The sequence below is a fragment of the Euprymna scolopes genome, chromosome 40 (assembly GCF_053919585.1).
Source record: "Euprymna scolopes isolate OS-2025 chromosome 40, ASM5391958v1, whole genome shotgun sequence".
In the NCBI taxonomy this organism is placed as follows: domain Eukaryota; kingdom Metazoa; phylum Mollusca; class Cephalopoda; order Sepiida; family Sepiolidae; genus Euprymna; species Euprymna scolopes.
Window position 1 is genome coordinate 35,519,499 of NC_136521.1, and position 27,896 is coordinate 35,547,394.

Here is a 27,896-nt window from a genome sequence, read left to right on the forward strand (position 1 = left end):
AAATGAAAATTTTTTTCGGAGATCTTTAGTCCAAAACGGATACGTACAATATAACCTTTTTTTTTTCTCGCTATTTTCATTTTTGAATGCCTTGACTAAACTGTACAAGTGCCGGTTTCAGCATACCCGAAAACTTTAAAAGTCGTCATTCTAAAGGTGATTGTTAAAGTGGAAAGTAAGTAAAAATTTACCAAAACGTATAAATCACGCAAAGGCGAGAAACACACCTACGGACAAATAAGAAGTAATCACAAACTTTTAGATACAAAATTTTAATAACTTTCAAAGATTTCACATTTATGTATTTTCAAGAATACGCTTTTCATAAATGTCGCATTTTCTGACGACACTGCCAAATCCTTACACTTAAGATTCCAACAAATAGCAAAGTTTAAACAAGGGAAGTAACTTTGTTTTATTTTGCAGGATTTATCTCCCTTGATTTTTATTATTAAAAAAAAGATTACTCTTTCGATCACTAAAACTAAATCTGAAGTCCATTTGACAACACCGGTTAGTTTCTGGTATGTGCAGATCACAACGGGCGCTGTTTTTTTTTTTTTTTTTTTTTTTCAATTTGTCATTGTGCTGAGGGTAACAACTCTTTTTTAGTAAAAGATCCGTTCATATTTTTATCTCATAATTTAGGACGCTCAAACCAAACATACTTTTATTAAATTAAAACATTAAAAAAAAGAAAACTGCGACGATTTTTTTTAAATATAACAAAGTCGATAACATCAATAATACAAAATGTAGTCTTTACGCAACTATTAAAAGAATCGTTTCTGTTTTCTAGACACCTCCAAAATTCACCACAGAATCACCCCCTATGTGTAACAGTAACACGATGTAACTTTATTATAAGTTAATATTATCAATATAACTTTTGTACCATTTCAAAGAAGATATAAATTTAATATTGTTTTTTTTTTTTTTAAATGGCGTTTTTTCTCATTAATATATACTATAATCAGTTGAATTGCCAAGAAAAAGAAACTTCCTAAAATTAATTAATTTTTAAGTTAAAATTTGTGCAAGCCTTTTCTAGTCTCACACAAAAACACGCGTTCACATTTCAAGCTATATTACTTGTCATATACATACGCACACACGTCCACATTCGTACATATATTCACGTTCGCGTATATACACTCACATTCACGTATATATACACACACGCTAACATACACCCATGTAATCACATACACGCACGCATGGACAACGTCACTTCCCCTTTCAAAGGAAATCCACACATGCGCAAAAGACACACCGGAAACACCTATAAAAGAAAGAGACAAGCTGTTTCCAACCCTTTCTTTTCAGACCAGCTTTCGAGCTGGGCGGTCTACAGACCGACAGCGTGCCTTTTCGGCATACGCGCGTACCTCACACCACTTGCTACTATGTGGGACAAAAATCTATCAGACTGTACGTACACTTTATATGCTTTCTCTCTCCATGGCCTGGATTGACTTTTTCTCATTCTCACTCTTTCTCTCTCTATCTACTACTTGTGCCAAAGAACACAACCGCGTAGCTGACTTCTAACATGGCGCACAGTTTAACTGATGTCAACTCTCTATCCTTTTCTTTGTCTACACGATGGACTGCCATTTCTCGTTCCACTACATTACTCACTTCTCTTCCCACGCGCGAACAAACGACAGTGACCCGAACGTGAGATGAACACACATTTCCTTTTTCCTTCTATACTACCAATCCCGCAACAAACGATGGTTACACCCGCACGGACATGAACACGTGTTATATCTAAAACATTCTTTCTTTCAACAGTAAATAAACGACACGTTTATCTATTCCAGCAATTGAGTCTTTGTTTCCTTCATTCCATTCGTTTCATTATTTTTCTTTTGTAATGGGATTAGGATTTATATATCCTAGTCCTCTACAAATTCCATTATTTCAAAATGTCCCCTTACAACATAGATTTTTAATTAATTGTTTAAATTTGTTTTTAATATTTAGTTTTAATATAAACATAGCTTTTGTCAGCATTTTTATCGCCAGATCAAAATCGACTTAAAGGTATAACTTGGGGCGCATAATAATTAACCCACACAAAACAACGAAAATAGAAAACTTTTTAAAGTAGATTTTGAAGTATTTAAACTGTCAATGTATTTTTTTTTTAAACGAAAATAAAAAATTAAAAAATAAGAAATTTGTTTTTCTTTATTTTAGGTAATCAGTTACTTCTGTCTATGATTAAAGTTTATTTTACTTTTTTTACTATTATGTACAAATGTATTTAAAAAGAGGGAAAAAATACCATTCAAAGATTCTGCACAAGATAAAGTGTTCGGGTTTTTTTTTGGGGGGGGGTGTCTCTTAAATAAGGGAATCATTTTTCTTTGACTAATTGGACAACAACTTCTTGGTTAATTAACAAGTTTATGTAATTTTTGTTGATGAATTAACACAGTTTCATTGTAACAGGTTGTTTACTTTTGTTTTGTGTACGTTAATTAATAAGTTTATTTTGTTACTTAACATGGTTATATTTTTAAGTTTGTTGATTAACTTCACTAACTTGTTTCTTTTTCGTAAACTGCTTCAGCAATTTCCGAAACTCGGCTACAGTAATCATGTAATCTTTTTTTTTTTTCATTTTAACCTTCTTTCATTGTTCTAATAATTATTTCAGCGTCCCAAATTATATCTTGTAAAATATGCTTCTTTTTACTATGTTTATGCTGGTTATCTCCCTTAGATTTGATGATCCGTTGACATAAGCGCCAATTTAATATTATGTTTTTTTTTTAATAGCATTTTTTTTCTAATCAATATATACTATTTTCAGATGAATTGCCAAGAAAAAGAAACTTCCTAAAAAATTAATTTTTAAAAGACTACAACGATTAAAATTCCATTATTTCAAAGTGTTCCGTTACAACATAGATTTTTTAATTAATTGTGTTTAAATTTTTAATTTTTAATATTAAATTTTAATATAAACATGACTCTTGCCAGCTATTTTATCGCCAAATTAAAACCGATTTAAAAATATTATTTCACAAATATTATACATTTTATATACTACCCTCATATTTTGTTTATCTCTTTTTACCGAACAAAAGTATGGAAGCCGGTTGTTAACCAAATAAATACTCGCAAACCTGTATTTGAGATTTAATATACAAATGTTTATAATATTATAAATAATTAAACTGTGTAAAAATCTTAAAACCTTACAAAATTATAACAAACATTAATTATTAATTTCAGTTTGAAGAAGATAAACAAATGTTTTGAAAAAAACCACTAAGTCGCTTCTGCTTTTCCATAGTTCGTATAGTTAACACAAGTCTGATGTCACGTAATCATGCGTTCTTTTTTTTCACATTGTTTTGGCAATCCCTAAGTCACATACAGTTGAGAAACACACACATACACAAATTTGATTAATATAGATAGTGGTTTTAATCACTTTTAAATGTTTCCCATGTATATTTTATGTAGAAATTGATATTATTACTGTAGGGTTTCAAAATCATACCTAAAAACTCAGTTTTTCGTAACTATCTTAGTTTTCCCACGCAAGTGCTCCTTGTACATAACTTCCAACAAAATAACAAAGTTTAAAGAAGGGAAAGAACTTTGTTTTACTTGACACGATTTATCTCCCTTGATAGATTTTTTTTTTTTTTTTTAAATTGCTATTACATTTTATGTTCTGCAACTGAATCTGATTTCGGTTTATTATCGCCGGTCAGTTTCTAGTCAGCATAGATCAAAACAAACGGCTCATAAGAACAAAAAATTAAACCGTGATCACTCTTTGGTGCAGTGGATAGAGGCGTTGAATCTCTAGGGTTCTAGGTGAGCATTGTCTAAAGATAGCGGTTTCAATCCTACCCAAAGCAGGTTTAGTCGGCCAAAATGTGGTGAGACAACAGCAACTAATTACTGAGGATGCAGTTAAGAGACTCAGCATTCCTATCCTGTCGGGGTTAACAACCACCCGAAGAAGGCCGAAACGTAGTGAAATAACAACTATGAAGATGAGGATAACAGTCCGCAAATAAAATAAATAAGTATGCTTCTATTGCCATATGCTGGTAGAAAATTACGCAGAAGATACAGAAGTCCAGCATTTGTTCAGATTCACTTTGAATTCTTGCATTTATTACCTTACCAACCAATAAATAATAAGCGCCCAGCTTTGAAGTCAAGCAGATATTTCAAACATCGTTAATGGTGATGGCTGCTGCTGTTGCTGCTCGTGCTTGTTTCTGTTTGCAGTAAAACTATTATAATAGTTTGGCCACCTCAGCAAATCAAAATGGGGAAATTAGTAAAAAACGTAAATTTAATATGCAAAATAGTTGTGACCTTCACACCTGACCTGAAATGGAAGATCATTCAGACTCATTGCCTAGCTACAACAACTGTCAATAATTTCCCATACTCTCTATCAACGCCAAAGACTAAACTCCATGAGCAAAGTTTCTTTTCTAGAACTGTCCGACTGTGAGATACGATACAGTGGGTCTACTTTCCAGCTGACTATAACATGATCGTTTTTTAAGTCTAATGTACATAAATTCTTGTTGAGCCATCCTCTTCAATAATCAAAACCTGACCAAGAAGATGAAATTAGGTGTTTTTAAATGCACCCTTGTATCTCTGTGCGAGGCTATGTCTGTCTGTTTTTAACGCTTCAGTTTATAAATCTTGTTTCTATCACTAAACGAGTAGATTGGATCAATGCAAACCAACAAACAACACTTATTTATTTATTTATTTTTTTAATTTCATGATTTATTTATATTTTGTCGCAGATTGAGATCCAGAAATTGGAAGAATTCATTCTGAAAGAAAAGGAAGCAATTCAAATTCTTGAAGAACAACAAAGACAACGACGGACAAAAGCAGCAACCAGAATTCAGTCCACCTTCAGAATGTACAGGTGAGAACACAGGCGGAGAAAAATGTGTTAAAATACAACTTTTAGCTTTATCTCTCTACTAGGAGGTATACCCGACCCAACTCAGGATTGAAAGGAAATCACTACGATGGTTTAGGGTTTCATTAGAATCGAATATACATATTTGAAATTGCCGTAGGGCACTTAAAGATTTGAGACCACTTCCATTGTCTTCCCTGAAGAATTTTATATAAATGAATTAAATTAAAAAAAAAAAAAAATACGATTCAAAGTTTTAAGGGTGTTGTTTAAATGTTAGCAGGAAGACCCGGCATTGCTCGGGATGAATGATGATCACTACTACATATTTTTTCACTATGCTCATAGCATTATATTAATTTCTTTGTTTTTATTAATCCCTCCTCCCCTTTCACCCCCTAATCTGGTTGGTAGAAGCTTAAATGTCAGAAAACTCTCTGAATTAGTACCGCATACATATGATTTAAATTTCACTAAAATTGGATATACGTACAAAGGGCGTTCCAAAAGTAATGTCTGCTGTATTTTTTTCCGCCTAAATGGATCACAAGGAATTGAAAATTGCATTGTTATGATGACTGAACTTATGCATTCATGACCGGAAAGTTTCATCACTCTGTTGTAGATATTAACAGTGTGAGACTCTTAGAAAGCAAACCCCTTTATTGACGTGCATCAGAAGCAGAGAAGCGTGCAATAGGTTGACAAAAAAGGAGTAGGCAGAATACGAAGGCAGTAGTAAAATATGTCAGAATAAAACTTCCACCTTTATCCATTATTAGCGAGGGATACCCGGCGTTGCCCGGGTATTTGGAGTTGTGGGGGGGGGTTTAAAAAAAAGTAAGTATGAGGATCGAACCCGAACCATTGAGGCAAAGTTGTAAATTAAAGTGTGAAAAAAAAAAAAGTGCGACGTTAACCATTGCCCCACCGCGAGATGCTAACGGAAACACGTTTGAATTTATTTAATTACTTGGATTTAGCAGGTACCCGTTTTAATGAGTTAATGAGGTCAAGTTTGACTGCGGGATAGTATTCACTTACTGCTGAACGATTTTTTTTCCCTCCCCCAAGATCTTATAGGAAAAGACTAACCCACATGCAGCGAGCGACAAATATTGAATATTTATCTTCCTGAAATCGAGCAAATTAAATAGACAGGCGAGCTTCGTTGTTAACTGTGAGATATTAGGATTTATATGTGATATAAAAAGTTTTAAAAAGTTGTGAAGCGAGCGACCGCTTCTCTGAAAAAAGCCTTTTGTTGACATACAGAAAAAGCGAACACACGTATATATATAGATACATACATTTTCGCTTTTATATATATAGATTATTATTACTAGGGCCGCCTAGTGTTGCCCGGTTGTAAACAAAAATTGTGACAATGAGGGCAGGGGGACTGCATTGGCTGATCATAAAAAAAACTTTGTGACAGCGGTGGGCGGCGTTACCAAGTTGTAAAAAAAAAGAGGGCTTAGGTGCCATCAGCCAGAATGAAACTGAGATGAAAGCAAAATTTTGAAAGCAAAAAAAAAAAGAATGATGCGTGCCGGGTGCAATCTCGCATAACTTAAGCTATTATGCAAATGCTTTTATTGATTGACCAATGAGGATACAGATGTTATAACGTCACAAATTTAGCTATTTAAACCAGAAGAATATGATGATGCTTAGCGCATACACAGTTTGCATAATGCATCGACCCCCAACTTTAAACAAAACAGCATTTCTACATGAAATAATCAACCATTTGTAAATAGTTTTTGTCTAAGAGATTGCTCTTTCTAGTGATGCCAGATGACAAACTTTTTAGCGGACATACAAACACACACACACACACACACACACACACACACACACACACACACACACACACACACACACGAACATTGGCTCTTTATATAATAGGCTAGCATGGGTACCCCGTGTTGCCCGGGTGTGAAGAGGTGGTATAGTAAGACTATTGAGCAAACAACTCCCTAAAGAAACAATTGAAATAATGAGTGCTTATGTGAGCACAAAAAAAAGAATCTGTAACATGAAAGAGAAAAAGGAGGTGAAAAAAGCATACACATGAGCTGTCTCACCCACGGCGCACTTGTGACGTCATGGGCCTTGGAATAACGTGTTTTAAACCTGTTGAGATAGCAAGGCATGAATGACTTTATAAACATGTTGAAAAAAAACAAACCCTGATCCCTTCTTGGAAAAAACAGCCCAGTTGACGGTCAAACAATGAATCTTTTTGGCTAATTTTTACATATTTGTCGTCTGAGGGATCGATCTTTCTAACAATTTCAATTTTATCAGTGTTTGTTGCGTCTATCGAATGTTTTTAGCAGACATACAAACACACACACATACTAACACACATTTTACGTTTGATATAATAGATTGCAAAACCAGCCCAGTTGACCCTCATAAAATTAATCATTTTTTATAATTTTGAGATATTATTCATCTGAAACTTTGCTCTTTCTAACGATACCAATTTCATGCTGGTCCAGTGCTGATGACAAAAGGTTTTAGCGGACATACAAACACACACACAAAGAAACACACTCATACACAAACACACACAGACGTTTCAGATTTATAGATTACTAGCGGGGGTACCCGGCGTTGCTTGGGTGTTTGGAGGTGTGTGTGTCCGGGGGGGGGTTAAAATAAAAAACGTTTGGTAGGTAAGTATGAGGATCGAACCCAAACCCTTGAGGCAAAGTTGGAAATTAAAGTGTGAAAAACAAAAGTGCGATGTTAACCAGTGGGCCACCACAAAATGCTAATGGAAACATGTTTGAATTTATTTAATTATTTAGAATTGGCAGGTGCCCGTTTTAATGAGGTCAACTTTGATTGCGGGGTAGTATTTATTTAGTGCAGGAACGCTTTTTTTTATTTTGATGTTCCCAAGATGTTGTGGGTGAAACCAGCTCCCCATAAAAAGGGGATTGCCCAAATTGAATAGCAATTGTCTGATATAAGGAAAATATTTCCACATTGATCGAATACTGATTGCTTTCGGACATATTTCCGGCGATCGCGACCGGAAAATACCGCCAGAATTAGTGTCGCTTTTATTATACGAAAAAGCTTAATCCACATGCGGCGAGCGAAGTCGAGCAAATTAAATAGACAGGCGACCTCTGTTGTTAACTCGTAGATATTATCATTTATATGCGATATAAAAAGTTTTAAGAAGTTGTGAGCCGATCGACCGCTTCTCGGAAAAAAGCCTTTTACAGACATACAGAAAAAGCGAACACACATACATACATACATACATACACACATTTTCGCTTTTATATTTATAGATTATTATTATTATTATTATTATTATTATTATTATTATTAATAATAATAATAATATTATTATTATTAAACTTTTAGCCCATAAAAAAAACAGGAAAAATTATGGCCTATTGACTTTAAATGAGTGATTTATGCTAAATTAATGATTGAATATGCTTAATTTTGTGGTCATGTTTGCATTAAATACTAATATCTATTCATCCCTGTTAATCCCTAACTGTGGATTGAATGCACCGTCAGTCAGAATTGCCAATGTTTTTCTGAGAAAATGTAAGGATAAATGTGGTGACTAATCACTATTAATTTCTATTAATTCCTAAATGTGCATCGAATGGACACCATAATACTTAGTTTGTTACACCTTTTCATAACAAGGGTTCATATAAAATTTCAACAGATCTATGTATATAGAGTAGATAGTCACTATTCCATGTGACAGGATTACAGTTAAAATATACTTGGATCTAGAGTTGTAGTGTTGTCACATAAAGCAACAAAACCATGAAAAAAAAACTGGTACCAAATAAATATAAAGCTGTTGGATCAAAAAAAAAAAAAAAAAAAATCACCTGAGCGTCATGATCGGCAGAAGCTGCTTAGATAGCCAATATGGGAACCTGATTTGTATTCTGCGAATGCTGGCACTTTCAAATCGCAGAATATAACAGACCAGGTAGAGATAAAACAGAAAGATGTACTCTCACTCTCACTGTGGAATATAATTATGTTTTCCAAGTAAATTTACTTGAAAGACAATACACCTAAACAAAGATTAAACAAAAATAAAAATCCTCTTCAAATAAAATATATTCAATAAAATACAAGTAAAACATGTATGTTTTTATAAATAATTAAACATTGTACAATAACTAAGCTCAACTGGTGATTTGATCTTCTGTTATTTTTTAAAATTATTTTTTCAGAGCAGTTGTGTATATATCCCAGGCAGGAGGGATAACGGCATTAAGCAGCTTGTTGTGTTCGGGGAAATAGGATGTCAGAATCATTGGATATTTTAATAACAAGCAGACAAGCTCATTGCATTTTTAAACACAATTTATTCATGGCAGAAACATTAAATTAAATTACAAACGATGGTCGCCATGTTGTTTTCTCTCTCTAGTCTTTTTTAAAGATCTATAAGAGGCGATAACTCTTACTTTCTTTATTTAGAATTATTCTTCCTTTTATCGCTATAAAAACAGTTCTTGTAGGTGTGCCTCGTGTGGAGGTGTTGAGGTCTGGCTCAACCGGTGATTCGATCTTCTGTTTTTTTTCTTTTTTTCGGAACACGGGCTTGATGAAACTGTCTGCTCCAACCAAGGTACATTTTATCCTAATTGTGTAGTCATTTCTGCATATGGCATAGATAAACACTATTTATGTGACAGGATAATAAGTAAAATAACAAAACTATAAAGAAATGATGTTAAACAAATATAAAAGCTTCTTCCAATTTTATTTTATCACTGATATGAATAAATGGCATTACTTACAGGTTTAACTGACTGCCTCCAAAGGAGGAAATATCACGGGAATACAAGCGGTCCACAGTTACAAACACACAAACATACTAACACCCGCACATACTAACGCACATTTTGCCTTTTAGATAATAGATTGTCAGGGGAGATAATAAGAACATTAAATTTTTGCAGAAACACTAGAGGATTATCTCCGATCTGTAGTGGAATGTGGACAAAAATGGATGGCCACATTCAATGCTGCCAAGACTAAACTTGTTTCCTTCAATAATTACAACAAACCTTCTCTACCACCAATAGCAATGGCCAAAGACTCTTTATCTGAAAGTACATCTTTTAAACTCCTCGGCCTAACGTTCACAGGAAACATGAGTTGGAATAATTACATTGAGAGTATTGCTAGGACTGCTGCGAAGAAGGAAGGTTCTCTCTACCATGCTAGAAAGCTACTAATGCTCGAAAGTATCCTGTACCTCTATAAGACCACCATCCGCCCATGTAAGGAGTATTGTTGTCATATTTGGGCTGGTGCATCTGCTACTAGTCTCTCGCTTCTGGACAAGGTTCAAAAGAGAGTCACCAATCTGATAGGTCTTGAACTGTCTTCTAAGCTTCAGCCTCTGTCCCATCGACGAAATGTTGCATCCTTCTGCCTGCTTTACAAGTACTTTAACGGTGAATGCTCTGACGAACTGCAAGCACTTGTACTCCCTCGACGTAAATACCCCTGAACAGACCCGACAAGCAGCTAAATCCCACCCTTTCACAGTACAGATCCCTAGATGTAAGAGAGCCTTCTACTCCAGTAGTTTCTTCCCCAGAACTGCTAGACTTTGGAATTCCCTTCCGGGACTCTGCTTCCCCAACTGTACTGACATGCAGAAGTTCAAGTGTAACATGAACCGATATCTTGCTGCCCAACTCCCCACATAGTACCCCTGTAGTTTATGTCACTGATAGTAGCTCCCTACATCAAAGTGGCGATGTGTCTTGTTTGGGGGAAAATGTAATAAAAAAAAAATTTTGTTATGTTCGGAGAAATGGGATGCCAGAATCATTGGATATTTTAATAAGAGCAGAAAAGCTCACTGTATTTTAAACACAATTTATTCATGGCAGAAACATTAAATTAAATTAATTACAGACGATGTTGAATGTCACGTGATGTCCGCCATGTTGCTTATCTCTCTTTCTCAAGTTTTTTTTAAAGATCTATAAGGGGCGATAACTCCTACTATCTTTATTTAGAGTTAATCTTTTGTTAGGTAGGTTTCGAGGTCTTACTACATCGAGTACCCGGTATTCCTAAATGGTCACTCATGTGGTACTGACCGGCACACTGTTGCTTAATTATTTAAAGTGTTATCAATTAAAATCTATTTATCTTTTACAGGACAATGAAAGAGTGTAAAAGTCTTCAAGAAAAACGAAGAGGAGAAAAGGAGAAGAAAGAAGAGGAAGAGGAAAAAGCTAGGCTAGAGGAAGAGAGAAGGAGAATCGAAGAAGAAGAAAAGGAAAAAGAAAAACAAAGACAAAAAGAGGAAAAAGAAAGGCAGAAGAAAGAGGAAGAGAAGAGGAAAAGAGAAGAAGAGGAAGAAAGAAAGAAAATAGAAGAGGAACGAAGAAAGAGGGAAGAGGAAGAGCGAAAGATGTGGGAGGAGGAGGAAAGAAAAAGAGAGGAGAAAGAGAGAATAGAGAGAGAGGAGAAGAAAAAGAGAGAAGAGGAAGAGAAAAAGAAAAGAGAGAAGGAGGAGTGTGAGAGAAAGAAAAAAGAAGAAGAGGAACGAAAGAAAAAAGAAGAGGAGGAGAGAATGAAAAAAGAAGAGGAGGAAAGAAAGAAAATAAAAGAGGAAAAGGAAAGAAAGAAAAAGGAAGAGGAGGAGGAGAGAAAAAGAAAAGAAGAGGAAAGAAAGAAAAAAGAAGAAGAGGAGGAGAGAAAGAGAAAAGAAGAGGAAAGAAAGAAAATAGAAGAGGAAAAGGAAAGAAAGAAAAAGGAAGAGGAGGAGGAGAGAAAGAGAAAAGAAGAGGAAAGAAAGAAAATAGAAGTGGAGGAGGAGAAAAAGAAAATAAAAGAGGAAAAAAAGAAAAAAGAGGAAGAGATAAACAGGAGAGAGAAAGAAGAAAGAAAGATAAAGGAAGAAAAAGAAGGAACAAGACAAAAAAAGTGTGAGGAAGGGGAAGGAAAAACAAGTTTTCCCGAGGAGATGGGAAGGATGAATAGAAGGGGAGAGGGCGGAGTGAAAATAAAAGTGGATGTAAAGATAAAGAGAGAGGAAGAGAAAGAGAAAGATATAGAGAGGAAATATGAGGAAGATGTGGTAAAGAAGGAAAGGGATGAAAATGTAGAACAACAAGGAAGAATGAAAGATGCAGAGGAGAGAATGATGGAGAGTATGCAGAAGAGTAAGGATGAGGTAGATGAGGCGAAGGGAGAGGACATAAAAACAACAGATGCGGAGGAGGTAGAAAATGTTAAAACAAAAACAAAAAATGTGATAGAAAAAATCGGAAATAATGGCGGAAAAATTGAAAAACAAAGGGAGATAACCCCTAACAAAAATGAAGGACCATTGAAGAACGAAAGAGAAAGAACAAGCGAGCAAACAAAATACGAAGATGGCATTAATGAAAGGCTGCAACTCAACTTTGAGAAAAATGACACGAAACGAGAAGAATTGAAAGGAGATATCGAGAAAGACCCCATTCATAATTTGGATGCTGGCAACAAAACCCAAACCATTGAAATTAAAAATGGAGGGATTAAAATAATGGAGAAGTAAGTATTTTTTATGTTTTTGAATTTTTGAGATGAGGATTTGTTGAATTATGTGGATTCTTCAGACTACTGTTCTCATCTTGAGCATTATTTGCACAACGTTTTATTCAATGTAACATCCGACCTTCTTAGGGTGTTTCTTATTGAGATCGGAAATCTTTTTGTTGAACTCGGAAATCTACACTGAATTTTGAATGGAACCCTTTATTTAAGCCAATTGGGTGTAGCATGCTATCGTCCTATCAGCCATGATTGGGTAGAACTCCTAAGTAATTCGAAATTGTATGTTGTGTATCGCCGCACTTACAATTAACCTTCAACCTTCAGAAGAGTGCAACTTTTACAACTAAATTTTACCAAGTACGAGTCTTTGTGGGCAATTTTAATATAAATTTTTAAGAGCAAATTCCTGAGTTTGACAGAACAATTCCCGGGTCTGAAAAAAGATTCCTGAGTTCAACAAGATACACCTGAAGAAGGTTGAAGGTTACATGCACTGAGACATTATGAAAATCTAATATATAAACGGCTATATGTCTGTCTGTCTGTCGGTCTGTCGGTCTGTCTGTCTGTCAGTCTGTCTGTTGGTCTGTTTCCATATTTTCAAAGTCTATCTCCTCCGAAACTAAAAGTTGCAGAGCGGTTCTAGAGGCCTCAGATGATCGGATTTATTATAGGCTGTTCTTTTATGGGTCTTTAGCCAGTTAAAATAGTTTTTAAGAAGTAAAAAATGGGTCAAAATTGAAAAAATCGTTAAACATTTTGTACATTCATCCTAGTTTATTTTTAATTTTTATTTAGTTTATATGTGTGTCACGTTGGTACAGTGGTAACATCACCGGCTTTGAATGCTACAGTTTCAGTTTCGATTCTAGCTAATGCTACTTAAATACTTTTTTTTATTTTGAAATCACGACTCTATAATAATGTATACGAAATGTGGACAAATTAAAATATCATATTTAAGCAAACTTTATGCCTGCTAGTATCACTGAAGATGCGAAAAGTAATCTGAAGAATCTAAATAATATGAACGAATTATCTCGTTGCTGATTATTACTTTTAGGTGATTATTTGAAAATGTTTCATATTAACAGTTGCCTGAATCAGAGTTAGTAACTTTGAAAATAAGTTGTAGGGAAATCATTAATAACATGGTACAGAAATAACAAATGAAAATTGGCAAGTCAGAAGGAAAGTTTGAATTTTCAACTTCAATGCTATCTGAGTCTGACTTTCATAATCCAACAAGATAACTTTATATGATGTTGTTTCAGAATCAAACCAACTGCTAAAGAGTTGATATGTCTAAAGACAGACACCACAAACAAATTCTACAATTTAATTAATATGCGCGTGTGTGTGCATGTGCACATGTGTGTGCATACATATGTGCATGTGTGTGTATTTGTGTACACATATGCATTCATGCACACACACATACGTATATATAAAAAAAGGGTTTATTTCTCTTTACTTCGCGTTCTCCGATAAAATAATTATCTTCTTGCCCACATCTACTATTCTTAAAAGAAAGGCTTATCTGATTGGTCAAGACAATTCTCCTTGGCCAATAAGCAGACACTGTATTTGTCGGGGTGAATGCAAAAATGACCGTATTCTTCTTCTTTCATGTGACTATCTAAATCTGAACATTCTGAAGGTCGTCTGTTTCTTGGACGTAAAAGAACTTTATAGTTGGACTTTTAAAACTACAAACATAATTTTGATATAACAGGAATTTTTCTTTATTATTGTTTTATTTAATGATTCAATGCATATATTATCCCTCTTTTTCTGTCTTCTGTGTCTTCTATACCTTTTTTTCTTTTAGCATTTTTCAACTTTGGCAAGAAAAAAATTGAACTACTTCCTTGTCAAAACATTTTGATACATATAAACGGAGTTATTAAACCTGACATAGTGATAAGTGGTGTAATTATGTGGAGTTATTATATGTGGAGTTATTATATTATATGTGGAGTTATTATATTATATGTGGAGTTATTAAACCTGCCATAGTGATATGTGGTATAATTATGTGGAGTTATTATATCATATGTGGATTTATTAAACCTGACATAGTGATATGTGGTGCAATTATGTGGAGTTATTATATTATATGTGGGATTATTAAACCTGACATAGTGATATGTGGTGCAATTATGTGGAGTTATTATATGTGGAATTATTAAACCTGCCATTGTGATATGTGGTATAATTATGTGGAGTTATTATATCATATGTGGAATTATTAAACCTGCCATAGTGATATGTAGTGCAATTATGTGCCATTATTATATTATATGTGGAGTTATTAAACCTGCTATAATGATATGTGGTATAATTATGCGGAGTTATTATATTATATGTGTAGTTATTATATTATATGTGGAGTTATTAAACCTGCCATTGTGATATGTGGTATAATTATGTGGAGTTATTATACTATATGTGGAGTTATTAAACCTGCCATTGTGATATGTGGTGTAATTATGTGGAGTTATTATATTATATGTGGAGTTATTAAACCTGGCATAGTGATATGTGGTGTAATTATGTGGAGTTATTATATTATATGTGGAGTTATTAAACCTGCCATAGTGATATGTGGTATAATTATGTGGAGTTATTATATTATATGTGGAATTATTAAACCTGCCATAGTGATATGTGGTATAATTATGTGGAGTTATTATATTATATGTGGAATTATTAAACCTGCCATAGTGATATGTGGTATAATTATGTGGAGTTATTATATCATATGCGTAATTATTAAACCTGCCATAGTGATATGTGGTATAATTATGTGGATTTAGTATATTATATGTGGAATTATTAAACCTGCCATAGTGATATGTGGTATAATTATGTGGAGTTATTATATTATATGTGTAATTATTAAACCTGCCATAGTGATATGTGGTGCAATTTTGTGGAGTTATTAAACATGATAAAGTGATATGTGGAATAATAATTACTAAGAGGTGATACCATACTACTCAAGGCTCCCAAATGGATGGAATTTAAGGTCATAGTTGGGATCTCTAGTACTTGGGGCAGATGGAAATTTCGATTTGTAATATAATCTCCTAATTGTTTCAGAGTACCAGTATCTTCTGCTTCTTCTGAGGACCCCACAGAAATTCCTGGTGTTACAAACTCATTTCAAGACACGAATTTAAAGCCTTTACCACAGATTGTAAATGACAAGCGGTTAGCATGGATGGAACATTGTCTGTCTTGGGGGTAAGTAAATGAGAACAATTGATGGTACTTAAACGAACGAAATTTGAAAATCGAAAGATTGAATTTCAAGTAAAACAAATGGTACCTACTAGTGTTGGGACGATTAATCAGAATCGGAAACTGGAAAAATCAGAACTTTTGGGCGTATCGGAAGCGGTACTGGAATCGGAAAAAATTTTGCCTATTTTCTGATGCCAAAAACGATTCTTTTAATTATCTTTTTTTATTTAATCTTGTTTAAAGCAAAAGCTTCTACTGCTGATAATAATAACAAAAGAATAAATATCTATTGATTTTAAAGTACCAGTAAAACTAAAATCTATGCATCAACCCCGTTCATTTTTTGTCTTTTTACATTTGAGAGAATATCTGTGCATTTAACGTGTGTTTTTATGGTAGTCGTGAAAAAATAACAACTCTGTAATTAAATATATGAAGATTTATAAAAACAGGAATCAGAATTGGTAATTGTATCAGAATCGGGAATTTAGTACGGAATCAGTAATTGTATCAGAATTGAGGAAAAGGAAAAATATTGGAGTCGTCCCATTACTAGTACCTATGTAATTGTCATGTCGCAAATTCTAACATATCCAAAAATTACAGAAAATGATAAGGTAGAGAAATAATTATTAATGAAAAACAGTTTTTGGTAAAGGGGAATATAGGGGAATAAAATTTGTCTGACATTTTGAATTACGTTTATCACGTGAGCTTAGCAATAAAACTTAATTATCTCCCCTGTCAACAAGTCCTTTTTTTAGTATGCATAATATAGTGATTTTGTTTAATTTTACAAATTTCTTTTTTCATTAATAATTATTTTTCTACCCTATCGTTTTTCATAATTTTTTGATATGTTACTATTTGCGCCATGGCAAATGCGTAGGCACCATTTGTTTTACCTGAAATTCAATATTTCGATCTGTTTGTTCAATACAGGCGCACCCAATTATTATAGTGGGTTGTTTAAAAAGTTTGTTTTTTAATGTCCTTTTTGTAACCCATTAAAGATAGTTTTATATTCCTATTTTTCAATTCTTGTATTTAGTGTAGCAAGTATGTTGACATTAGCATGTAATAAGTAGGACCAGGACAACAGCATATTCTTTTCGTTATTTTAACTCTCGAGTGTGTATCCGTTGATATTTTATACGCTTTTTATATAGTGATTTGGTTCTCGGCTGATTAACTGTCTAACTGTGTCGGATATATACTCGAGAGTCAAAACAATGATAAGAATATTCTGTTGTCATAGCCCTATTAATAAGCGTCCGAGTAAATGAACCATTACCCACGTTTACACATGGGATCCAACACGTTGTAGCAGAGTATGTCGCGAGGAACAGAAAACATGTAGTAACTCAACTCACTTTTTCTTTTGTAACAACAACATTTATTTCCAGGAACTTTCCTTAATAAAATGTGACCGTCTTCTTTCATGTGATTGTGCTCCTCTCTGACCTCTGTGCTCTCAAATGTCATCCACGTCCTGAACGTGATCTTTAACATGCTCTTGAACGTATTCCCAAACTTGCTCCCGAATGTGCTCCTCTGTTTGTTGCACACGTTTTTAAATTTTTTTTGTTTACTCACGTTCACACCCAACAAGGCATATCGCCACTTGAATATAAGGGGCTACTCTTTGGGACCATGTCTAGGAAAGATTAACAAGATGTTTGTTTACAATACATTTAAACTTCTGTATATCAATACAGACAGGGAAGCAGGTAGCAGGAAGGGAATTCCAAAGCCTAGCTGTTTGAGGGAAGAAAATATTAGAGTAAAAAGCTATCTGGCATTTGGGAATCTCAAATGTTTTTTATAGTCCTTTTCTTTATCCTTATGGTGACATCATTTCGCGTTTTATATGCATTTGCATATGCATGTCCATGCTCTGTTGCACAGAGGAGTTCTTATATTTTTTGCATGCAAATAGAGCAGAGCACTACTAACTTTTAATGTTTTTTTACTCTGATCTTGAACACATAGTGCAATGGGGAAAGATATAAGACTGTAGAGTTAAATGTAATAATCAAAGAAACAAGTGCCCACGTGTGTGTGCATTGTGTGGCTATACGACTTACCTTCATGTGGGATCTGAGAGAGAGAGAGAGAGAGAGAGAGAGAGAGAGATGGCGGCTGTGGCCTTATAAGGTGTGGTCTCGTGGAGTCGCATGAGATCACACTGCCCCTCGCGCACATATGCAAATGAAAGGGAGTTAGTTTTTTTTTTTTTTTTTAATAAAACGTCTGTTGGCAAAGCTGAGGGGGACAGACGCATGCTGGAAGTTGAGAGAGAAAATTGTGAAGAGGAGGAAATACAGTGACGAATTCTATCTGTGAACTTTTGCATTTTTTTTTTAAACTCTCTCCCAGAATACCGGCCCATTTAACTGCAAAGACTTTTAAATGTGAGAAGCTCTACAAGGGTTCTTTATCATTGTGCCACAGTTGGATACAATTTTCATTTTTTCTTTATCCATTATTTTACCAGTGTATTTACTCATTTACAGAATGTAAATACATTTTTATCTCGATAAGCATTTTGTATGCCACATAAGATGTTCATGCGTATTAAATACATATCTATTTATTATGCAGGAAAATCAGCAATGCACCATGGATCGAGGCCAATAATAACCGACCCTTGACAAAGGTTGAACGAAAACGACCACCATCAAATAAACGTTTACCAAAACCCTTAAACGAAGAAATCATTCTGTCTGCCAGCAAGTGCACGTCACTCACGCAGGTAGGTCATATTTGTGGGAGACATATCTCACGTTGTCTTGATTATCTATAAGCTATTTTTAAAAATTATTCTCCACAAGTTCCTATTTACTTGTCTCCCTGCGAGGATAAAGCTAGACAGAAAGGTTGTTTTTTAATGTAGAAAAAAATCCAGTTCGCCCCCAAAAGGGATACTCTGGATTGGAACAGTAATAAAATTGCTGTAGTCTATAAGTATTCCTCTTCTAATATTGCATTACTGTACTTGTTTAAAAATTATTTCAATGGAAAGTGTTTCATCGAACTTATTGCACCTGTACTTGCAATGCATATAAATATCCTTGATCAACCTGACAATCAGTAAAATCTCATCCTTCCACTGTAGAAGTTTCCAGATAGTGGAACGCTTTATAGTCTAATCGGGTTTTTCTTTGAACCTATAGCCTTTGGAATTCCCTACATGCTCCATGTTTCCTTGACTGTTCTAACATACAGAAATTTAAATGCAATGTGAACTGTATCTCTACGAAGACTTCAAGGAGTGTTTACCAGTACGTAAGTGTAGTTCTAGATGGTTCAGATTTTCGGAACACCTAAGAAAGTTCAGTAGCGTGGCTTTAATGGCCTTTACAATGACAGGGTTTGATGCACAATTCCGGTTATTTCTCTCTTCTGCAAGTAAAAGAACAAAATAAAACAAAATTTAAGAAAAGTAGAAAAAAAACCCCAAAGGAAACAAACTCAAAGTCTCTGAAGTTGTTTTTCCTCATTTTGGTTTGAGTTATCAACCAAACAAATGGAGTCGACAAGGTAATCGAGAATTGCTCGGAGTTGTTCACATAATGATAGGTTCCTCATGTCACCTATTTCTGGGTACAATTCCATTTGCAGTTAGGTCATCTTAATATGTACTAATGTATCCCTTATCAAAATTCAGACTAGCTAACTTAACCACTACTTACTGGTGAAGGGCCCCTACTATGTAAACGCCAGAAGATTATCATCTATATATATAAAAGCAAAATGTGTGTGACCATTTCGTGTATGTCTTCAAAAGGCTTTTCTCACACACGCTCCCGAGGTCGTTACCATCGCTTAAAACTGTGTATATAGGTTCTAGATAATAATATGTAGGATTTGGGAACGCATGTAGTTTATAGATTTATTTACGTCGACTTTTACAAAATTATTGCTAGTTTGGCTTCTCACGTGTTGATTGGGCTTTTTAGTATAAATAAACTGAAACTAAACTCAAACGGACGTTCTCGGCATTGCTCCGGGAAAAACGTCCAGTGTGACTTCTATTTGACCTTCTTAATTAGGTCAAATGGAAGCAGCAGAGTTAACTTTTATTGCGCACGCCTGTTTTTATAGTTAAATAAATTCAAACCTGCTTAAAGTTGTCTGTCGCCGTGGCTCAATGGTTAACGTAGCACAGTTTTTTTTTTCACACATTGATTTCCAACTCAAGGGTACTGGTTCGATTCTCATAATCACCTACCAAAACATTTTTTTTTTTATTATTTAACACCCTCCCCCCGGAGTTTTGATTTACCTCAAGACACCCGGGCATCGCCGGGTACCCCCCGCGAGTCTATGATAAAAGGCACTTTAAGGAAGCCAGAGAGTACAAAGACCGAACTGTTGTAAAAAGTGCAACAATCAAGATGAGGGTAACATTTTCAGACCTGGTCAACTAATCAATTGTTTCTGATTCTGCACTTTCCTAAATCGATTGTTAACTATTGTACACTTTCAACTTTTTGGGATTAAATTCGACACACCGTTGTCAAAGCTCAGTACTTCAAATTCAACAAATTGCTGTCCAAAATTTGCTACTCCAAAATATGAATGGGCTCTTTTATTCAAACCGGCAGTATCTCATTTGCATATGAGGTGATGAGAAATCTCGTTACTCCACAAGATCTCTAGCATATACTACTACTGTAATATATTAGCATGCCGAGGCGAGGTTTGGTAACCTTGTTGAGTATCATCATTAAAAAAATAAAACAATTAGATTGTGATAAATGTTGATTTACAGATTGGAATGTTTAGTCAAGAATTTAACTCAGAAATAAAATAATCAAAGTGTGTTTAAGAATTTTTGGAGTAGTTATGGAAAGATTTGTGACAAAAACTTGGCAAGGGATCTTTAGGCTACGTGTAGTGACGACATCATAGAAAATATAGATTTACATGTACGAATGTAGTCAGTAGAAATGAAGTTAGAGGGTTGCCGAGAAATGCATTGCGGATGACCATGCGGATGTGTTGGAAGTAGCAAGGGGAAGAACCAAGAAAATGTAGAAAGAGACTCAGCGTGCCAAACTTTGACAAGGGAATCCCTATGGCGAATAAAACCTGTGTAAAATATAACTCGTTGTTATGGCTTTTTTCAGGGTTTGGACAAAGAAGAATATTTTGTTCCGAGACAAGCGGACATATTGCTATCGTTTGATTGTAAGAAAGCTGTCTATAAACGTTTATGTGTCACGTTTGTGTACTATGTGTATTTGTGAAGAAGCGTTCCCACACACAACAAACATTTTATATACATGCAAGACAATCAATATTTCTAAACTCTGTATATTCACATTTACCAAAGATACTGCTATATGCACCACTAGATGATTGACACAAGTAAGAAATACAGACATGTATATATACAAGACACCTGTATATATATATATATATATATATATATATATATATATATATGTATATATATATATATATATATAGGATTGATATGTAGTTTGCTTGAAGCATTGTGTGGGGTAGATGTGTAAAAGAGATTTAGAAGGCTGTCACAAAGCGAGGAATGAACTATAGTCGCTGTTGGTAAGAGGAGACGAGAACAAGTGGCGATTTACAAATCAATAAGTACATTTGAAAAGGGAAAATTTTTCCGAAATTAATAATGGAATACGTCGCATAGGCTTACAAGTTACAAGTAAGACATTTTACCATACAACTGAATAAATATATATATATATAAAAAATAAAATAAATATATATATATGTATGTACTTATTGATTTGTAAATCGCCACTTGTTCTCGTCTCCTCTTACCAACAGCGACTATAATTCATCCCTCGCATTGTGACAGCCTTCTAAATCTCTTTTACACACACACACACACACACACACACACATACACACACACACACACACACACACACACACACACACACACATATATATATATATATATATATATATATGTATATATATATATATATATATATGATGGACTCTTCCAGTGATTTCGACATATGATTCCGCCACAACAACTAAATTGCTCTGAATTCCACACAGATGATTTGTTTATAGTGGTGAAGACTTTGTGTAGCACCAACCACACTTTTTGCTATTACTGCTAATCCTTGTCGGTGCAGATGACTGCCACAAGGCAAAGCACACAGTACAACACAGGTTTTACATCAGAGTTACCTTCTCCTAGATGAATGTCTTAACTATGATGGGGATACCACGCTCTCAGTGAATTAATGCGCCTCCAGATACCAACCTGGAAATTTCTACAACTCAGCGTGGTACATACAGTGCCTAGCCTTTCTAAATGGTCACCCATCTGGTACTGGCTAGGTTCAATGTTGCTTAACTTTGGTGATTTGGCTAGAACTGGTGTGTCAACATCATTTTGCTGTATATATATATATATATATGAGCAAACAATTAATAAAATATGTTAAAAACACTTTGAAATGAGTTAAAAACATATTTAATCTGAAAAGGAAACACTAGATAAATGGATAGTCCTTAATCTGCGGAGTTTCAAAGAAATACTTTCCTTCTCATCAGAGGGTAGGAATTAGCAAAATGCGGGAATATACTTTAATTTTACCATCTTGGATCATTTTGGTAAATTTAATTGTAATATTTATTTTATATATATATATATATATATATATATATATATATATATATATATAGACCCAAGCTATCCAACACTACTTCAGAAGATTTTCATGCGATGGAATATCTGGAAATGTTTTCTCAACCATCTAATCTTTTCTCTCCAATAGAGTTATACAAGTAGTAGTCCGCAACTCAAAGTATCAACACTATTGTACCTCAGTGATCCATCCTGGGCCCAATTCTCTTCATCAACGATCTCCCAAATCACATTATAAGTTCATTCACCGACATATATGCAGAGGACACTATGACAACACTTCAAAGGCCAACAATGACCACAGTCTTTCTGAGTCTCTCTCCTCCGACCTTCAGCAAGCAGTGCAGTGGGGCAATAGGTACTTGGTTAATTTTAATGCATTCAAAACCAAGTTTTTATCTTTTTTATCATAAACGCTGTGATCCCTATTTTATCCCAATTGATATGAATTGCACTCGTCTCAAAGAAGCTCCTTACTTTGACAAGCTTCTGAGTCTAATCTTCACTTCTGACCTAAAACAGAAGACTTACATTAAATCTGTTGCCAGGATCTCTGGATAAATGGTTGTACCATTCTACCACTCCAGAAAGTATCTCACTCCCGATTTAATCCTTTACCTACACAAGAGCAAAATAGGTACTAAAATGGAGTACTGCTGCCACATCTTAGCAGGAACTGCTTGGAACATTCTATCTTGCATTGACAGAGTTCAAAACTGAATTTGCTGCCCTTTTCTCTTCTCTGCAACCTCTTCCCTACAGAAGAGATATTGCGAGTCTGTCTCTGCTTTATCGATATTTTTATAGCAAGTGCTTGACTGAGCTTCAATTTATGAACCCCCTGTCAAACTTTCACAAAAAGCACCTATATAGCTACAACCACTATTAACAATTCCCCCAATCTCTATCTGTGCTTCAATCTAAATGCAAATTCTATGAGCAAAATTTCTTTCCTAGAACTGCCTACCTGTTCCGCTGGTCTGCTTTCCAGGTGGCTACAATATGGTCATCTTCAAGTCTAATGTAAACAATTTCTTGTTGAGCGATCCCCTTGAATAATTAAATTCTAACTAATTTCCACCACTAACGATCACTAGCTGTTGTCTCAGTGACCACTGTCCACTCAGTAACCTTCATCCTTGAGTGGCCTTCAGGCCTTAATAAAACCTCCTTTGACTCTCTTTCAAAAAACATATAGAAATAGAAGCTGTAGTCATTTTTTTCTTTTCTTTATTCTTTTCATTTGCCACCGGATACTACAAGCTGCACAAAATCAGGTTTGTATTAATTTTTAAAGCATTTAATCACAGTACCATAGTAGCTTTATCTCCCAAAGTCTGAGACTTTTAATTTCAGGAATTACTTGATTTATTTACATATCTATTTCAGGTGACCAGTGTCCATCTAAAGAATTTGAATGGTTTTACTCTAGCCACCCTGGGGCAGTGTCCACACCTTCAATGTCTATCAATCAATAATTGTCAACTGTTGACACTAGACGGTCTTCAAGCATGTTCTAAAGTCAGGTATATTGATGTAAAGGTAATTTTTTTCTTTTTATTGTACAGGATTACCTCTCCTTTCTAAAAATATGCCAACTATGGAATTCGTGGTGTGGTCCCTGGACTTGGTAGAGGCTATATTGGATTGTTGTATTGCTACTGTGTTTAAAAGAATGTCTAGCCACTAATATGTAAAAATATAATAAAATATATCTTTATTGTCGGTGACAGTTATCACATGGAAAGTCAACAGGTTGATTTTTCTTAGGCCTAAATCGTCAACAAACAATATTTTTTTCGCTTGTTATTATATAATCATTTATGACCACCTGAAATGCTTCTTTGGAATGATATTTTCACTGAACCCACACTTAAAGGGCGTTTTATTTGGCCATTGTTGTTTCACTGGATTGACCTGACTTTGGTTATACTTGTGTAACCTTTTGCCGAAAATGACCTTTCAGACATCATACTTTTAATTTTTCTTCCTGACAATTTCAAGCTTGTTCATGCCGGTGCCTGTCAGGTTCATAATTTTTATTCAAATGCCCTTTTGTTACATTTGATAATTATTTTATTGTTCTCACAAGTGCACGCTTTTGTCAAAAAAATGATTTCTTTGTACACACGGCCTAAGTATCCAACACATGGACATTTTATATGAATCGGGTATAAATGTTATGTTTTAGCGAAGGCAGAAAATGAAGCATATATACAGAACACGCATAGAAAATTGAAATAAATGAAATGTTAAGAGAATAGAAGGGGTCACCAGGTGGTAAGAGTTACCTAAAACATCAACAGAGTTTTGTGAATTAGAAGTGGAGAAAAACGAACACTTATAACAAAAATTTTTTATACAAGATATCAGAATATCAGGTTAATTTCAATAATGAAAATGTTCATAGTACAAACATGTGTTTGGGTAAAGAAAGCTTAGTGAATAGTAATAACAAGTCAAAATATTCATAGTGTGAATAATATGTGCATGTAAGCAATATACATATATGAGTATTTGGCAGCGTGGCATTATATAGACACACACACATATATATATATATATATATATATATATATATATATATATTACAAAGGAGTCACCACTTATCAAGGCCCAGAGGCTACTCAAGGATAAAGGTTGATGAGTGTACAGTAGTCAATGGGAAAAATATCATAGTAATTGTTAGTAATGGAAATTTGGTAAATGGATTACTTAAGGAGATGGCTCATCAAGAATTTGTTTACATTGGTCTTGAAGACAACCATATTGTAGTCAGTTGGAAAGCAGGAAAATGAAACGAAGTTCCACAGGCGCGAAATTCTAAGAAAGAAACTTTGTTCATGGAATCTATGTTTATGTTTAGGCACAGATAAATAGTGGGGGAAATTATTGATAGTGTTTTCAGCTAGCCAAGTATTTTTTGTGAACGTCAGGCCAGAGGGCGACCATAGATTAGAGCTCAGACGAGCACTTGCCATGAAAATAACGATAAAGCAGAGAGGCTCGCAACGTCTCTTCTGTGGGAAAGCAGTTGTAGGGAAGAGAAAAGGACATCTCCCACTAGATTACGAAGCCTATTTTGAACTCTGTCAAGGCAGTGTGTTAGTTTACTTTGTGCTTGCTAGTGTGTATATAGATGTGCGTAAGTTGATGAAGGTGGCTCGTATGTGAGTCATTGAGTTTTTCTTTTGCAACTTGCCTCCCACCACCAGAGTGGGGAGGTTGAAGAGCCCATGTTTTGGTGTCTTTCAGTGTGGGGCGGGGTGCCTGTTTGAGAATCTCTTCCTGTCTAACTTTTGGTTGTTTTCTTTATAAGAGTTTTTAACGTTGCATTAGCTTACTATTTTCACCTGTAATTCTTATTTTTGGAGCTTGTAACGATTTTCAGGGGTTAGGAATTATTTTTAGTTCACACGTTCCTGTGAAAATTTCCTTGGTTTGGGAAAGTGAGAAGGAAAGCAAATTTCAATGGAGCAGAGAAAGAAAGAGTGTATAGCCATTAGCTTTTTAGCGTTCATAGAAATCATTTCTCAGTCTTACTACAAATCGTTGATAAAATTAATACACCTCCACTCAACGTGAAAATTGTCAACAACTCTAACATACTCCTTTCTGGGCACTGTCCTGATTTTAACTATGATGTCTTTGGGCATTTTTAACAGAAGTCAACAAAACAAGAAAGGGGTGAAAAACAAAACAAAAAACAAAACAAAAAAAAAAAACTCAACAAATATATAATAAATAATTTTTTACAAGAAAACAAAAAAGTAATCAAAAACAAATATATAACAAATAAATGTTACCAAAGACAAGATAAGTTACACATTTACCTATTTGGAGACATGTTTTTTTTTAGTTTTAACTTATTTTAAAGCGTTTTTTTTAATTTAATATACAGCGTATGCAAACTCTACTAAGGTAGAATGAGAAAAATATGGTTGACATTAGACAATTACATGGAGTCTTGATGATCATTCTAAAATTGAAAATTAAACAGAATCATTTTTTTGTCATCTAATAATTGTCATCAATCTGGTTAAAATATAATGTATAACTGAGCTGTAAATTTTTATTATCACTATTTTTGTGTAATTCTTTATTTTTGAGCGATTACGGAGACTTCATGTAAGCCATGTTTTTTTTCTTATGCTAACAGAGTTGACGCTAACAGTGCATTAAACTAAAAACGTTTTAAAGTTAAACAAAAAAAACTTACCCAGGTAGGTAGAAGAATAATTTATCTCCCCTTTTGTAACATTTATTTATTTTTTTTGTTTTACCCTTTTTTTGTTTTGTTGGCTATTATTAAAAATTTTGGACTTCTTTTCATACTCCCTGTTTCTAAATCATACAGCCATACAGAACTTTAAATGTAATGTGAACAAAAGTCTTCTGCTTAAATCGCAACCCAGGTTCATACTAAAGATCTGGTTCTTAACATAGTATCCCCTTGCACTTTAATGGCAGTATTCCGTGTTTGAGGTGAAAAAAATAAATGATCGGCCTTCTTAAAAGGGATCGGCATTCTGGAAATAGTTCATTGTTTTGTTTAGCGTTTAGCAGTCGCACAAAAGTTCCCTCCCTTGGTTGCACCCTATTAAAGCCTTTGAATATATTGATTAAGAGTAGGATTTGCACTTCTCATTTGTACAGCTGGTCGGTTGGGTGCCCGAATGTAGATGTAAGGTTATCAGATCTGAAATCTAGGCTTCAAATTGTGCGGTAACTTGATTAGTTATATAACTACATTGATGAGTATTCAAAAAAATGAGACAAGCTTCTCTGTGGATGAAACCTTTCTGAAATAGCATCCACACTAACCTTAGCTACAAGCCAGAGAATAACGTCAAGTGTGAAAAAGCATTTAGAGTGCTAGAGGGAACTTATTTTATGAGAAGCAGAAAGAGCAATGGATTTAATATAGTATAGTAATTTAGTATAGTATAGTAATTTAGTATAGTATAGTAATTTAGTATAGTATAGTATTTAGTATAGTATAGTAATTTAGTATAGTATAGTAATTTAGTATAGTATAGTAATTTAGTAAAGTATAGTAATTTAGTATAGTATAGTAATTTAATATAGTATAGTAATTTAGTATAGTATAGTAATTTAATATAGTATAGTAATTTAGTATAGTATAGTAATTTAATATAGTATAGTAATTTAATATAGTATAGTAATTTAATATAGTATAATAATTTAGTATAGTATAGTAATTTAATATAGTATAGTAATTTAGTATAGTATAGTAATTTAGTATAGTATAGTAATTTAATATAGTATAGTAATTTAGTATAGAATAGTAATTTAGTATAGAATAGTAATTTAGTATAGTATAGTAATTTAATATAGTCTAGTAATTTAGTATAGCAATTTAATATAGTATAGTAATTTAGTATAAATCCCAGAAATATTTGATGAGAATGTCCAAAAAGTTTCAGAGTCGATTTCTCCTCAACAGTAGAGCCATCAAAGAAAATC

General features: G+C 34.1%; 1 protein-coding gene across 3 annotated transcripts in view; it reads left to right on the top strand.

The window, feature by feature from the left end:
- LOC145265494 (uncharacterized) overlaps nt 1-27,896 on the top strand; it is a 185,282-nt gene that overhangs the window by 43,095 nt on the left and 114,291 nt on the right. For all 3 annotated transcript variants that reach the window (XM_080121374.1, XM_080121372.1, XM_080121373.1), the window contains exons 8-12: nt 4,806-4,933; nt 11,123-12,505; nt 15,614-15,757; nt 18,362-18,512; nt 23,799-23,951. In XM_080121374.1, the coding sequence (XP_079977500.1) occupies nt 4,806-4,933; nt 11,123-12,505; nt 15,614-15,757; nt 18,362-18,512; nt 23,799-23,951 (1,959 nt within the window). The remainder of the gene's footprint in view (nt 1-4,805; nt 4,934-11,122; nt 12,506-15,613; nt 15,758-18,361; nt 18,513-23,798; nt 23,952-27,896) is intronic.